Source organism: Mustela nivalis (genome assembly GCF_964662115.1).
Source record: "Mustela nivalis genome assembly, chromosome: X".
Lineage (NCBI taxonomy): Eukaryota > Metazoa > Chordata > Mammalia > Carnivora > Mustelidae > Mustela > Mustela nivalis.
The window spans coordinates 68657080-68673489 of record NC_139040.1 but is presented as its reverse complement, the minus strand read 5'-3'; the positions used below and the strand labels follow the sequence as shown (position 1 = coordinate 68673489).

Genomic DNA, 16410 nt, shown 5'->3' with positions numbered 1-16410 from the left:
AAAAAAAAAATAAGTCCCTAGTGCTCCGGCTGCAGAAACACAGGCCACTGGCCTGATTTGGCTAGCCGGCAGTAGTTTATCCAACCCATTTTAGGAAGGAGATGTAGTTCCTCGATAAATTATAATGGCTGTATATTTTTTCCTGAGATTTGTTCTTTTATTTTAGAGAGAGAGTAGTGGGAGGGGCAGAGGGAGAGAATCCTTAAGCAGACTCCCCGATGAATGCAGAGTAGGGGCATGGGGCTTGATCCCCTAACCCTGAGATCATGACCCAAGCCAAAATCAAGAGTCAGATGCTTAATTGACTGAGCCACCCAGGTGCCCTGCTGTATATTTTTTTTATTGAAGTATAACTGATATACAATGCTACATTAGTTTCATTTGCACAACATATTCATTGGCCAATTCTATACATTCCTCAATGCTCACCACAATAAGTACAGTCAGCATATAATGTTATTAAAATGTTAATGACTATATTCCCCGTGCTATACTTTTCATGTTCACAAATTATATATTTTATAAGTGGTGGTTTCTATCTCCTAATCCACTTTTCCTATTTTGCCCATCACCCCATCTACTTCCTCTCTGACAATCACCAGTTTGTTCTCTGTATTTAAGAGTCTGTTTGCTTTGCTTGTTTGTTTTTTCCATTTTTTTTCTTTTCCTTTTTAGATTCCACATATAACTGAGATCATATGGTTTATATTTCCTTTTTCTGACTTACTTCACTTTGCATAATACTCTAGGTCCATCCATATTGTCACAAATCATCAGATCTCATTCTTTTTTATTGCTCAAAAAATTACATCTAGAAGAAGTGGGAGACGAAGATGGTGGCAGACTGGAGGACACGAGGTTCATCTCGTCCCATGAACACAACTAGATAACTATCAAATCATGCTAAATACCCCAGAAATCAACCTGAAGACTGACCGAACAAATTCCACAACTAAAGGGAGAGAAGAGGCCATATCAAAGAAGGTAGGAAGTGTAGAGACATGGTTTAAGGGAGAAACAGATAACAAGTACTTCAGAGGATAGGGAGCTGTCATTGAGAAGGGCAAGAGAGAGAGAAAGAGAGACTGAGACAGAGAGAGAGAGAGAGAGACAGAAAGAGAGGAGCGTGTAAGGGAATGGACAAGAAGAACACTTCCCCAAAGCTACTGGCTTGGAGGAACTGAATTTCTGGAGTTCTTGCAACCAGCAAGGCTTACAGCCTGGAGTTTTAAGGGTCAGCAGTCTTGGCTAGGATAGGAAATTGAGGGCACTGTGCTGCTCCTGGAAAGAAGGCAAGCAAACAACCTGGGTAAGACAGCATGGAAATAGGGATCTGAAGAATGTCTAGGACATACAGTGGGAGATTATTCCTTCAGGCCTCTCTGGAAAGAAAAGAGCTGACTGGTGCCATTTCCTCCCCCAGCCCTCCCAGCATAAACACAGAACCACCTGAGGGAAGCAGCTCAGCCCGGATACTGGCTGCCTAACTTGCTTACACAAAACCACAACCCCTGTGCTCTGGTGGGACTACCCTTCTCAGTCAAGCCTACTTCAGTCCCAGCATGGAGAGCCCCTCCCCTAGAAGACCACCACAAATCCCTGCCCATACCATCTCTCCCAACCAGAGAGTTCTACAGGGCCTCTGTCTTGGTGGAGTTGGTATCAGGTCTTATTTCACAAGCAAACTGCACACCTCGTTAAAACTTGGCCCTTGCAGGCTAGGGACCAAACACTGCCAACAACAGGCTAGGAGAACCTCTGCAAATGACTGGCCTGAAGGACACAGCAGGCAAAACACAATAGCACAGTACACACGGCACACACCAGAAACACTCTGAAGCACCATGCCCTGGGCATGACATGAGCTCTTATTCATAAGGACATTACATTTAGGAGCAGGAGGCATAACTGGCTTTTCTAACAGAGATGAAAGCAGAGACTTAGACAAAACTCCAGGATGTAGGAATTTATCCAAATGAAGGAACAAGATAAGGCCATGGCCATATCAGAAATGAAACAGAAATAAGTAATGTTCCCGATAAAGAATTCATTCATTCGGGAGTCAAGATGGCGGAGAAGTAGCAGGCTGAGACTACTTCAGCTAGGAGGAGATCAGTTAGACAGCTTATCTAAAGGTTGCAAACACCTGCAAATCCATCGGCAGATCGAAGAGAAGAAGAACAGCAATTCTGGGAACAGAAAAACAACCACTTTCTGAAAGGTAGGACCGGCGGAGACGTCAATCCAAAGCAACCAGAAGATAGACCCCAAGGGGAGGGGCCGGCTCCCAGCAAGCGGCGGAGCAACGGAGCACAAAATCAGGACTTTCAAAAGTCTGTTCCGCTGAGGGACATCGCTCCAGAGGCTAAACCGGGGTGAAGCCCACGCGGGGTTAGCGTGGCCTCAGGTCCCGCAGGGTCACAGAAGGATGGGGGTGTCGGAGTGTCGCAGAGCTTGCGGGGTATTGGAAGGGAAAGCCGGCTACAGAGACAGAGCTGACAGTAAGCTCCCAGCTCGGGGTTACCTTGAACCGGTCGCAGGCTCGGTGAGCTCGGAGCGTGACCGGAGGTCAGGCAGACGGGAGTAACTGGGCGCTGTTCTCTGAGGGCGCACTGAGGAGTGGGGCCCCGGGCTCTTGGCTCCTCCGGGCCGGAGACAAGGAGGCTGCCATTTGTATTCCCGTCCTCCGGAACTCTACGGAAGGCACTCAGGGAACAAAAGCTCCTGAAAGCAAACCTGAGCGGATTACTCAGCCCGGCTCCTGGTAAGGGCAGTGCAATTCCGCCTGGGGCAAAGACACTTGAGAATCACTACAACAGGCCCCTGCCCCAGAAGATCAACAAGAAATCCAGCTGAGACCAAGTTCACCTACCAAGGAGTGCGGTTTCAATACCAAGGAGAGCAGCAGAATTCCAGAAGAGGAGAAAGCAAAGCAGGAACTCATGGCTTTCTCCCTGTGATTTTTTTTTTTAGTCTTGCAGTTAATTTAATTTTTTTTTCCTCGCCTTCTGGTAAAATTTTTTTTTAACTTTCACCCTTTTCTTTTTTAATGTTTTTAAACTACTTTATCTAATACATATATTTTTTCTTTTTTATATTTTTCTTTATTTGTTCTCTTTTTAAAATTCTTTTCTTTTTTTTTTCTTTCTTCCTTTTTGAACCTCTTTTTATCCCCTTTCTCCCCCCTCACGATTTAGGATCTCTTCTGAAATGGACAGATCATCCAAGCAAAAGATCAGCAAGGAAATAAAGGCCTTAAATGACACACTGGACCAGATGGACATCACAGATATATTCAGAACATTTCATCCCAAAGCAACAGAATACACATTCTTCTCTAGTGCACATGGAACATTCTCCAGAATAGATCACATCCTCAGTCCTAAATCAGGACTCAACCAGTATCAAAAGATTGGGATCATTCCCTGCAGATTTTCAGACTACAATGCTCTAAATCTAGAACTCAACCACAAAAGGAAGTTTGAAAAGAACCCAAATACATGGAGACTAAACAGCATCCTTCTAAAGAATGAATGGGTCAACCGGGAAATTAAAGAAGAATTGAAAAAAATCATGGAAACAAATGATAATGAAAATGCAACGGTTCAAAATCTGTGGGACACAACAAAGGCAGTCCTGAGAGGAAAATATATAGAGGTACAAGCCTTTCTCAAGAAACAAGAAAGGTCTCAAATACACAACCTAACCCTACACCTAAAGGAGCTGGAGAAAGAACAAGAAAGAAACCCTAAGCCCAGCAGGAGAAGAGAAATCATAAAGATCAGAGCAGAAATCAATGAAATAGAAACCAAAAAAAAAATAGAACAAATCAACGAAACTAGGAGCTGGTTCTTTGAAAGAATTAATAAAATTGATAAACCCCTGGCCAGACTTATCAAAAAGAAAAGAGAAAGGACCCAAATAAATAAAATCATGAATGAAAGAGGAGAGATCACAACTAACACCAAAGACATACAAACTATTATAAGAACATACTATGAGCAACTCTATGCCAACAAATTTGACAATCTGGAAGAAATGGATGCATTCCTAGAAACATATAAACTACCACAACTGAACCAGGAAGACATAGAAAGCCTGAACAGACCCATAACCAGTAAGGAGATTGACACAGTCATTAAAAATCTCCAAACAAACAAAGGCCCAGGGCCAGACGGCTTCCCGGGGGAATTCTACCAAACATTTAAAGAAGAACTAATTCCTATTCTCCTGAAACTGTTCCAAAAAATAGAAATGGAAGGAAAACTTCCAAACTCATTTTATGAGGCCAGCATCACCTTGATCCCCAAACCAGACAAGGATCCCATCAAAAAAGAGAGCTATAGACCGATATCCTTGATGAACACAGATGCGAAAATACTCAACAAAATACTAGCCAATAGGATTCAACAGTACATTAAAAGGATTATTCACCACGACCAAGTGGGATTTATTCCAGGGCTGCAAGGTTGGTTCAACATCCGCAAATCAGTCAATGTGATACAGCACATCAATAAAAGAAAGAACAAGAACCATATGATACTCTCAATAGATGCTGAAAAAGCATTTGACAAAGTACAGCATCCCTTCCTGATCAAAACTCTTCAAAGTGTAGGGATAGAGGGCACATACCTCAATATCATCAAAGCCATCTATGAAAAACCCACCGCAAATATCATTCTCAATGGAGAAAAACTGAAAGCTTTTCCGCTAAGGTCAGGAACACGGCAGGGATGTCCATTATCACCACTGCTATTCAACATAGTACTAGAGGTCCTAGCCTCAGCAATCAGACAACAAAAGGAAATTAAAGGCATCCAAATCGGCAAAGAAGAAGTCAAATTATCACTCTTCGCAGATGATATGATACTATATGTGGAAAACCCAAAAGACTCCACTCCAAAACTGCTAGAACTTGTACAGGAATTCAGTAAAGTGTCAGGATATAAAATCAATGCACAGAAATCAGTTGCATTTCTCTACACCAACAACAAGACAGAAGAAAGAGAAATTAAGGAGTCAATCCCATGTACAATTGCACCCAAAACGATAAGATACCTCAGAATAAACCTGACCAAAGAGGCACAGAATCTATACTCAGAAAACTATAAAGTACTCATGAAAGAAATTGAGGAAGACACAAAGAAATGGAAAAATGTTCCATGCTCCTGGATTGGAAGAATAAATATTGTGAAAATGTCTATGCTACCTAAAGCAATCTACACATTTAATGCAATTCCTATCAAAGTACCATCCATCTTTTTCAAAGAAATGGAACAAATAATGCTAAAATTTATATGGAACCAGAAAAGACCTCGAATAGCCAAAGGGATATTGAAAAAGAAAGCCAACGTTGGTGACATCACAATTCCGGACTTCAAGCTCTATTACAAAGCTGTCATCATCAAGACAGCATGGTACTGGCACAAAAACAGACACATAGATCAATGGAACAGAATAGAGAGCCCAGAAATAGACCCTCAACTCTATGGTCAACTCATCTTTGACAAAGCAGGAAAGCATGTCCAATGGAAAAAAGACAGCCTCTTCAATAAATGGTGCTGGGAAAATTGGACAGCCACATGCAGAAAAATGAAATTGGACCATTTCCTTAAACCACACACGAAAATAGACTCAAAATGGATGAAGGACATCAATGTGTGAAAGGAATCCATCAAAATCCTTGAGAAGAACACAGGCAGCAACCTCTTCGACCTCAGCCGCAGCAACATCTTCCTAGGAACAACGCCAAAGGCAAGGGAAGCAAGGGCAAAAATGAACTATTGGGATTTCATCAAGATCAAAAGCTTTTGCACAGCAAAGGAAACAGTTAACAAAATCAAAAGACAACTGACAGAATGGGAGAAGATATTTGCAAACGACATATCAGATAAAGGACTAGTGTCCAAAATCTATAAAGAACTTAGCAAACTCAACACCCAAAGAACAAATAATCCAATCAAGAAATGGGCAGAGGACATGAACAGACATTTCTGCAAAGAAGACATCCAGATGGCCAACAGACACATGAAAAAGTGCTCCATATCACTCGGCATCAGGGAAATACAAATCAAAACCACAATGAGATATCACCTCACACCAGTCAGAATGGCTAAAATCAACAAGTCAGGAAATGACAGATGCTGGCGAGGATGTGGAGAAAGGGGAACCCTCCTACACTGTTGGTGGGAATGCAAGCTGGTGCAGCCACTCTGGAAAACAGCATGGAGGTTCCTCAAAATGTTGAAAATAGAACTGCCCTATGACCCAGCAATTGCACTACTGGGTATTTACCCTAAAGATACAAACGTAGTGATCCAAAGGGGCACGTGCACCCGAATGTTTACAGCAGCAATGTCCACAATAGCCAAACTATGGAAAGAACCTAGATGTCCATCAACAGATGAATGGATCAAGAAGATGTGGTATATATACACAATGGAATACTATGCAGCCATCAAAAGAAATGAAATCTTGCCATTTGCGACAACATGGATGGAACTAGAGCATATCATGCTTAGCGAAATAAGTCAAGCGGAGAAAGACAACTATCATATGATCTCCCTGATATGAGGAAGTGGTGATGCAACATGGGGGCTTAAGTGGGTAGAAGAAGAATCAATGAAACAAGATGGAATTGGGAGGGAGACAAACCATAAGTGACTCTTAATCTCACAAAACAAACTGAGGGTTGCTGGGGGGAGGGGGTTTGGGAGAACGGGGAGGGTGTGTGCTTTGGTGAGTGCTGTGAAGTGTATAAACCTGGTGATTCACAGACCTGTACCCCTGGGGATAAAAATATATATTTATAAAAAAAATAAAAAATTAAAAAAAAAAGAATTCATTCATTCATTCATTTATTCATTCACTTTACAGAGAAAGAGAGCAAGCGAGATAGTGGGGGTGGATGAGGGAGAGGGGGAGAGAGAGAGAGAGAGAATCTCAAGCAAACTCCCTGCTAAGCACAGAGCCCTACACGAGACTCAATCTCATGACCCTGAGATCATGACTTGAGAGGATATCAAGAGTCAGTTGCTTAACTAACTGAGCCACCTAGGTGCCCCCTGATAGAGAATTTAAAGAATAATCATAAGGATACTCACTGGGCTTGAGAGAAGAATAGAAAACACCAGTGAGACCCTTACCACAAAGATAAAAGAGTTAAAAAAGAATCAGAGGGCACCTGGGTGGCTCAGTGGATTAAGCCGCTGCCTTCTGCTCAGGTCATGATCTCAGGGTCCTGGGATCGAGTCCCGCATCGGGCTCTCTGCTCAGCAGGGAGCCTGCTTCCTCCTCTCTCTCTCTCTGCCTGCCTCTCTGCCTACTTGTAATCTCTCTCTGTCAAATAAATAAATAAATATTTAAAAAAAAAAAAAGAATCAGAGATGAAGGGTACAATAAGCAAGATTAAAAGCAGGCTTGATGCAATGAACAACAAACTGGAAGCAGCAGAGGAATGAATTAGTGACCTAGAAGATAAAATAATGTAAAATAATGAAGCTGAACAAAAGACACAAAGAAGAATTATGCAACATGAGAAGAGACTTAGGGAACTCAATAAATCCATGAAATGTAGTAACATTCATATTATAGCAGTCCCAGAAGAAAGACAAAAGTGGGCAGAAAATTTATTTCAGGAAATAATAGCAGAAAACTTCCCTAATCTGGAGAAGGAAAGAGACATTGAGATCTAGGAGGCATAGAGGATTGCCATCAGTATCAACAAAAGCAGACCAACACCAAGACATACTGTAATTAAACTGGAAAAAGACAGTGATAAAGAAAAAATTCTAAAAGCAGCAAGGCAAAAAAGAGGCCCTTAAGGGAAACCCATAAGGCTAGCTAGAGATTTCGCAACAGAAACTTGGTAAACCAGAAGAAAGTGGCATGATATATTGAGCATGCAGAATGGAAAACATCTGCAGCCAAGAATACTCTATCCAGCATGGCTATCATTCAGAATAGGAGAGAAAGAGCTTCCCAAACAAAAACTAAAGCAGTTTGTGACCACTAAATTAGCCCTGCAAGAAATATTAAAGTAGGGACTCTTTCAGTCAGAGAAAATTAGAGAGAATCTCCAGAAACAATGACAAAACAAATTATAAAATAGCACTAAATAGATATTTCTCTAGAATTACTTTGAACGTGAATGGACTAAATGTTCCAATCAAAAGACACAGGGAGTCTGAATGGATTAAAAACAAGACCCATTTATATGTTGCCAATAAGAGACTCATTTTAGACCTAAAGATACCTGCAGATTGAAAGTGAGGGGATGGAGAACCATTTATCATGCAAATGGAGCATAAGGAATAACCCAGAAGACATTGGGAGATGGAGAAGAGAAGTGAGCTGGGAGAAATCGGAGGAGGAGACAAACCATGAGAGACCGTGGACTCTGAGAAACAAATTGAGGGTTTTGGGGAGGGTAGGGGGTGGTGTGAGCCTGGTAGGGGGTATTAAGGAGGGCAGGTATTTCATGGAGCACTGGGTGTGGTGCATAAACAATGAAATCTTGGAACACTGAAAAAATTTTAAATTAAATTAAATAAAAAAAAAAGACAGAGTAGTAATACTTACATTGTACAGACTGGACTTTTTTGTTCTTGTATCTCCGCTAATATCAAGGTAATACTGGCTTCACAGAATGATTCTGAATGTGTTCCCTCCATTCCACAATTTGTAAGATTTTGATAAAGACTGTTACTAATTATATTTTATATGTTTGGCAGAATTCACCAAGGAAACCATGTAGTCTTGGGCTTTTCTGTGTTGTGAGATTTTTGATTCCTAATTCAATATTCACTTCTTGTTATTGGTCTAAGAAGATTTCTGATTTGTTAGGACAGCATTGTTAATAGTTATCTGTTATCACCCTACATATTTCTGCGGTTAGCTGTTGTGTTGTTATCCATTTCTCACTTTGGTTTTTGGGTCTTGTCTTTCTTCTAAATTAATGGAGTTAAAGCATTACCAATTTTATTTTTTTTTATTACCAATTTTATTTTATTTTATTTTGGAAAACCTGGTCATTACTTTCAATGTTATATTATTATTTATTCTGGTCTCTATTTTATTAATTTCTGATTTTTCTTTGCTATTTCCTTCCTCTACTAAACTTTAGCTAGACCAGAGCTGAAGGCAGACGCCCAACGACTGAGCCACCCACCAGGCATTCCTTTTTTATGTATTTGTTTTGAGACATATTTTTATTTGCTGTTTGATTTTTTTTTATTTCTTTGATAGAGAGAGAGAGGTCACAAGTAGGCAGAGAGGCAGACAGAGAGAGAGGGGGAAGCAGGCTCCCTGCTGAGCAGAGAGCCCAATGTGGGGCTTGATCCCAGGACCCTGAGATCATGACCTGAGCCAAAGGCAGAGGTTTAACCCACTGAGCCACCCAGGTGCCCTGCTGTTTGATTTCTTTATTTTAAATATTTTAAAAAGATTTTATTTATTTATTTGACAGACTGAGATCATAAGTAGGCAGAGAGGCAGGCAGAGAGAGTGAAAGGAAAGCAGGCTCCCTGCTGAGCAGAGAGCCCAATGCAGGGCTTGATTCCATGACCCCGGGATCATGACCCAAGCCGAAGGCAGAGGCATTAACCCACTGAGCCACCCAGGCGCCCCTACTGTTTGATTTCTTATTTGGCACCCTGCTTGTGCAGTACTATTTTGTTTAATATTTACATATTAATATTTGATATTTACACTGAGAAAAATGAGAAAAAAAGAAACAATACAACATATTGTGGGACAATATCATATAGTCTACTATATATGTAATTTGAAACCTAGGAGGAAAAGAGATAAACAGGACAGAAAAAACATCTGAAGAGACAGTGGTCAAGAATTTTTCAAAATTAAAGACATCAAACCATAGTTGCAAAAACGCTCAAAGAATGGCAAGGATTTTTTTTTTTTCAATTTTAACCTAGATATACTATATTCGAACTGCTACAAAACAACGATAAAAGAGAAAATCTTATAGACAGTCAATGGGAAAACAAAAGATATCTGTATATAGAACAAAGATGAGGCTAACAGACTCCTCAGCAATTGTGCAAGCCCAACAACAGTGGAGTGACATCCTTAAAGTGCTAAAATTAAAAATAACTGATGGCTCTAAGTTCTACACACAGCAAAACTATGAAAAATAAAGGAAAAATGCTTTTTCAGAAAAAGATGGGTAAATTCAATAGATCGACACTACAAAGAATGTTAAAGTTCTTGAGGCAAAAGGAATAGGATATCAAACAATATTCTGGATCTCAACAAAGAAATGATTCAAGGCAGCCCTTAAAACATATATAAATTTAAAGAACATTTAACTTCTATTAACAGCTCTAAAAATAAATTTACAGCCTACTCAAAACTAAGAACAATATATTGAGAGTTTATAACATATAACAATAACAAAAGATGGAAGGGAAGGGAAAACTGAAAGCATATCAATGTAAGATTCTTATAGGACATGCATTAGTTAATATGTTCTCACTTTTTGGTTTGAACTTAAGTACAGATTTCATTTTCACCTGAAATAAATAAGACTGTTCACACATGTAAAGAGTTGAAAAAAAATTAAGTAAAGAAATACCATATGACCCAGTAATTCTACTACTGGGTATTTACCAAGGAAAACAAAAACACTAATTCAAAAAGATATATGCATCCTTATGCTCCCTGCAGCATTGTTTTATAAAAGCCAAGACACAGAAGCAACCCAACTGTCCACTGATAGATAAGTGGATAAGAAGATGTGGTGTGTACACACACACACACACACACACACGCAATGGTATATTACAACTGCTGTATTTTTTTTTAAGATTTTATTTATTTGAGAGGCAGAGATCACAAGTAGGCAGAGAAACAGGCAGAGAGAGAGAGAGGAGCAAGCAGGATCCCTGCTGAGCAGAAAGCCGGATGCAGGGCTCGATCCCAGGACCCTGAAATCATGACCTGAGTAGAAGGCAGAGGCTTTAATCCACTGAGCCACCCAGGCGCCCCACAACTGCTGTTATTTTTTTTAAAGCATCCCTCACTTCCCCCTAGCTCATACTCAGGAGAGTAAAGACAATGTTGATAAAACTATACATTCCATCTACATTCCTTCATCATCTACTTATTTGGAAATACTCAAATTTATGAGCCTTTAGAGAACAAGGAGCAGATAAATAGAATAGAATTCAACAATTCTTCATTAGACAAGCAGAACACCACGGTCTAATTTACAGGGACCAGACTCAGATGGTAAAAGGCAGAAATTCATCTTCCATTACCTAAACAGATATTCATTCAAAAGCAAAGAAGATTATAGAAGGGTTACTAGGTTAGAGTTCTTAGAAACCATTAACATTTGCAAGAGAAAGAACACAAAAAAGAACAGTTGTTGGAAACAAACAAAACAATTAAGGACTGTACTTAAGAGTTTGTGAAATTTCCCTCACATCAATTTGATCTCTATTCATTAAGATACAAAATTTAACAAAGTCAGGACCACCAATTTAAGGGAAAAACTTTTTAAAAAAAGATTTGTTTATTTTCCAGAGAGAGTGCAGTGTGCGAATGGAGGGAGGAGCAGAGGGACAGGGAGAAGCAGTAGAGAGAATCTCAAGCAGACTCCCTGTGGAGCACAGAGCCCAGTGTGGGGCGGAGCTCAATCTCACAACCCTGAGATCCTGACTAGAGCTGAAATCGAGTCGCATGCTCAACTGACTCTGAGTGACCAAGAAAAACTTTTTAAAAAGGTTAAAAGCATTACGTGAAAACTAGGAAGTTATTACTCTTTTTAAGTAAAACACAAGGCCTTATTGAGAATAAAATTGTATTTACCCATGCTTTTTAAGAAGCAAAATGATTGTTTTTGGTTTTGCTCTGGGGCATATAAGATTCTTTTCTCACATTCTTTTAAAATGGAAAGGTTTCTAAAAAGAGGTCCCTTTACTTCTCAAGGTTAAGGATTTTGTCTTCTTTATCTCCAGTACCTAGCAAACTACTTAATACTCAAATGTTTTTTGAGTTGAAGTCAACAGGGAACAGAAAGGAAGGGAAATATGCTGGCAGAGATCTGGTGACAGTTTGTTCCAGATCTGAAGAATCACATGGAAGAAGCAATTAACGGAAGGAAGGAAATAAACAGCAAGAAGGATTTTGTACCATTTGGAAAGAAAAGCTGGCAAGTATGGGAAATTGGGAAGTTTTCTTTGTCTAGGTAAGAGAGTAAAAGCAGAGAGAACCAGATCTTAAAATCATACCAAAAATGCTAGTGGTCCAGCTTGGAGACAATTTTCTTAGATGTTAATGTTGGCATTTTCTTAAAGGGGTAAGGTTTAACAAAGCTAGGAGTGGAATTGAGGCAAAGGTAGGAATTCTTTTTGTTGTTAAAACTGAATTACTGATAAAATATTTAAGGGTGTGGGTCAAAGAAAGCAAATGCAATTAGAGTGAAGAAAAACAATCCAAGTAAATAATGAGCTGGCTACTGAAGCTGTGGAGATAGAAAAATTCTTCCTCAGAGAATGTGTAAAAGGTAACAAAAATAGAGAAAAGTCTTTCTTATGGGCCACATATGATTGCAGGGAGATGATGAAGAATATCTAAAAACAGATTTGGAAAGAGTGGTCCATGGGAAGAGGCATTTTAAAAGAAGAGATACTCAATATTTTTAAAAGAAGAGGCTAAGCCAAATGTGACCTTTTCTTAGGAAGGAATGAACCATTACAAACCTTTGAAATCAAGATGCTCCTGGAAAGGATGAAAGGGTTCTTTAAAGAGAATCAGAAAGAACTGCATCAGGGAAGGCAAACACACCAAATAGCACACTAAACTCTTTCTTGTGTTTTCTTTGAAGGTAGCACATTACCTGTTCAAAAGCTGTTGAAGCTTTTCTCCCTTGCTCTAGATCAACTGCAGCTGCCATAAGTAAACATGTTTTCTGTGCAATCAGAATTACTTGATCAGAAGGACAAAACTGGGACAGCTGATAAGAAATAACCAGAACATCATTGAATACTGTGAATTCTGCCAGGTGAACAGAAACAATCAGAATGAAAATCAGCAACATCCTGTCTGAATGAAAAAATTCAGCTGGAAAAACACATCTCACCTTAAAAATGATATAGACTATAAACACTGATTTACGGTTTTAATTTTATATTACTTCCCATTGTTTTTAAGAACCTTTCTGGAGATAAAAAGCTTCATTTCTTTGCAATTTTCCTATCTTCCCAGTGATAGGTACTGTCGTTTGGCCCTGTATTTCTATCTAGTGATTTATTTCTTGCTTTATCTTGTAATTTCTAAGTGATTTTTCCCCTGGCAAATAGATTTCCCCTTTGTATTGAATAGAGCTGAAATTAGCACATATATTGTCATGGTTGAAAGATACAATGTCAAATCTTGACAAGCATTATTAGGCATAACCTCATCATTAAGCCTTGTCCTCTAACTTTAGAAAAAACTCCCAGCTTTTACTACAATAAACCTCTAAGGCCCTTGGGATTCTTACATAGAACCCTACTAGTGCTATCACAAATGTTCAAACTAAAACTAATTCATTTCACCTAATTTAAATGGCAATTATACCTGAACTTTCAAAGACTATTTTTTCATCTCCCAAAACGTTTAGTGATCATAATCATCACTTTCACTAAATTAACAACATTTCAAAACACCTTATCTCTCTAGGTCTCAGGTTACTAATACATAAAATGAGGGAGTTATGCTAGATTATCTCTATAGTTCTTTCTAGTTCTAAAACTCTTAACATTTAATCTATCTCAACATATCAGATGATACACTCCTGAATGTGTAAGAGAGACATTCTTAGCCCCTCTCCTTTTATTTTCTCATCAATATTGCTTACTTTCTGGCATTTAATCTTGACCTTGGAGAGTAATGACTATTTAAAAATGCTTATAATTGCAAAGTAAGCTTATAAATCCTTACACAGACAACCTGCTCTATGAAAAATTATAAAGTAGGCCCAAGATTCTTAGTATTATTTTTACCTCCTCATTTCCCCAGATAACTATTCTACACTCCTACAGATTTATAAACCTTCCTAATGTTTTATTGGTTGACAACTTAAGAGTATTCCTTTCCTAAAGAGAGTTACATTTTAATATAGGACTCTGGGAGACTGAATTCCTTCAAAAGCAAAGAAATAAGTCTCTTATGGTAAAACTTTAATCTCTCTGATGGTTGTTTATAATATTTTGCTATGTGGAGAAATGCTTCATATCTGCACATTGTATCCTATAAGGAACAAATGCTCCTTAGGTCATTACTGTTTAGACGTGTATTTTAAAAGTTTCTAGATTAAAAGCCCATGTCCCTTTATATTTTGCCCTTGAAAATAGCCACAGTGGTCTATCTTTGCTGTGGTCCATTCGTGAGATACTTACTAGAAGAGACTTACCTTATAAGAGAGGATGAAAAATTCTCTCATTGCCACTGGGTCTTTGCCACACTGCACAGCCAAGTTCCAAGCTGAAAGTTAATATGAAATGATAAGATTATGAAAATCTGTTTAATCTGTGCCATTATAATCTTTACTACCTACATTTTTTAATATTAAAAAATGTAATGAGGAGTTTCTTGGGTTAAAAAAGCTAACTTTAGATTTTTAGAGAAAATTTTTCAGGTAAATTTAGAGACTTTTATAACTTCCAATCTTTGAATCTTGCCAGTAACTAATGGAGGTAGTGCTGATTTTTTAAAAATAAAAACTGGGAACATAAAATACATTCTTTTTTTTTAAAAGATTTTATTTATTTATTTGACAGAGATCACAAGTAGGCAGAGAGGCAGGCAGAGAGAGAGAGAGGGAAGCAGGCTCCCTGCTGAGCAGAGAACCCGATGCAGGGCTCAATCCCAGGACCCTGGGACCATGACCCAAGCCAAAAGCAGAGGCCTTAACCCACTGAGCCACCCCAGCGCCCCCCATATAATACATTCTTAGTTGGAATAGATCCCTCTAAAAAATAAGGATCACCAAGGAGTTCACCACCAGAATTCATAAAAGTATGTTAAAATTCGACAAAGAGGTGGGGAGCTAAGATAGCAGCTTGCCTCATCCCTTGAACACAGTTAAATAACTAATCAAATGATTCTGAATACCTAAGAAATCGACCCGAGCACTGGCAGAACAAACTGCACAACCAGAGGGAGAGAAGAGTCCACACTGAGGAAGGCAGGATGTGCGGAGATGTGGTTTTAAGGAGAAATGGGTCATGGGTGCTGTGGAGGGGAGTGAGTCCTGGTTGTGGGAAAAGGCAAGAGACAGTGGAGCACACAGGGATATGTACAAGGCGAACACTTCCCCAAAGCCACTGGCTAGGAAAATGAGAGGGGCTGATTTTTGTGAGTTTTTGCCACCAGTGAGGCTCAAAGACTGGATATTTAGAGGTCCGTGGGCATGGCTTGGATAGAGCCATAAGGGCACTGCTGCACTCCTGGAAAGAAGGCAGGCAAGTAAACCTGGGGGAAGACAAGGCAATGTGAAGGTTGCCTCTGGCACATGGGGAGAGACTATGCACTCTTCTTGGAGCACATCTGTGAGAGGTCTCATTCTAGGAGTTGCCTCTCCAGGGACAAAAAAGTGAGCCAGCAGGTGCATTTCCGCCCCCTAACCCCCCAGCATAGGCAGAGATACATGCTGAGGGCAGCTAACCAGGATGCTGGTTGTTTAGGTTGCTCTGCTCCGAATCCCACACCCTTGCACTCTGGGGCAGCTGCCCTTCGGGGTCAAACCTGCATCACCCCCAACAGAGCAAGACTCTCCCCAGAAGACAAGAGCAGGTCCCTGCTAGCCAGTTCGCTAAAGCTTGGAGTTTCAGTGGTTAGCACACTTGGCTAGGATAGAGCCCAAAGTGAACTGCACTGCTTCAGGCAGGCAATCAACCTGGAGACAGTGTGAAAAGAGCAATCTGAAAAATGCCTGTATATACAAGAGGAAACTATTCGCTCTTCTGGGAGTGACTCCCTCAGAACAGCAAGCACGGAAACCAAACTCCAGGAAAAATGGAGCTGGCTGATGCCTTTCCCCTCCCGTGCTCCTCGGCATAAATGAACTTCAGGAAACAGAACAGCATCAACACTGGCTTCCTAACCCGCTAATACCAAGTCTTGGCCCCACTGTGCTCTGTTGGTACTGCCCTACTCTGGCAAGTGTGCCTCAATCCCAGTGTAGCAGGCCCCTTCCCTGGAAGGCCAGCAGAAACCTCTGCATGAACCTCAACCACCGACCAAAAAGTTTTGCAAGGCTTCTTCAGTTCTAGTAGAAGTAGCATCAGGTCTCATTTAACAAGCAGACCAGAGCCTGCCTAATTAAAACCCCCTACATGGGGTGCCTGGGTGGCTCAGTGGGTAAAAGCCTCTGCCTTCGGCTCAAGTCATGATCTCAGGGTC

The 16410-nt window shown here is 40.1% G+C and overlaps 1 protein-coding gene across 3 annotated transcripts in view; it reads right to left on the bottom strand.

The window, feature by feature from the left end:
- TEX11 (testis expressed 11) overlaps nt 1–16410 on the bottom strand; it is a 312028-nt gene that overhangs the window by 78797 nt on the left and 216821 nt on the right. For 2 of the 3 annotated variants that reach the window (XM_082716160.1, XM_082716159.1), the window contains exons 23-24: nt 14420–14490; nt 12863–12979 (exon numbers count right to left, since the gene is read on the bottom strand). In XM_082716160.1, coding sequence (XP_082572286.1) covers nt 12863–12979; nt 14420–14490 — 188 coding nt within the window. The remainder of the gene's footprint in view (nt 1–12862; nt 12980–14419; nt 14491–16410) is intronic. The other variant, XM_082716161.1, reaches the window with a different exon arrangement.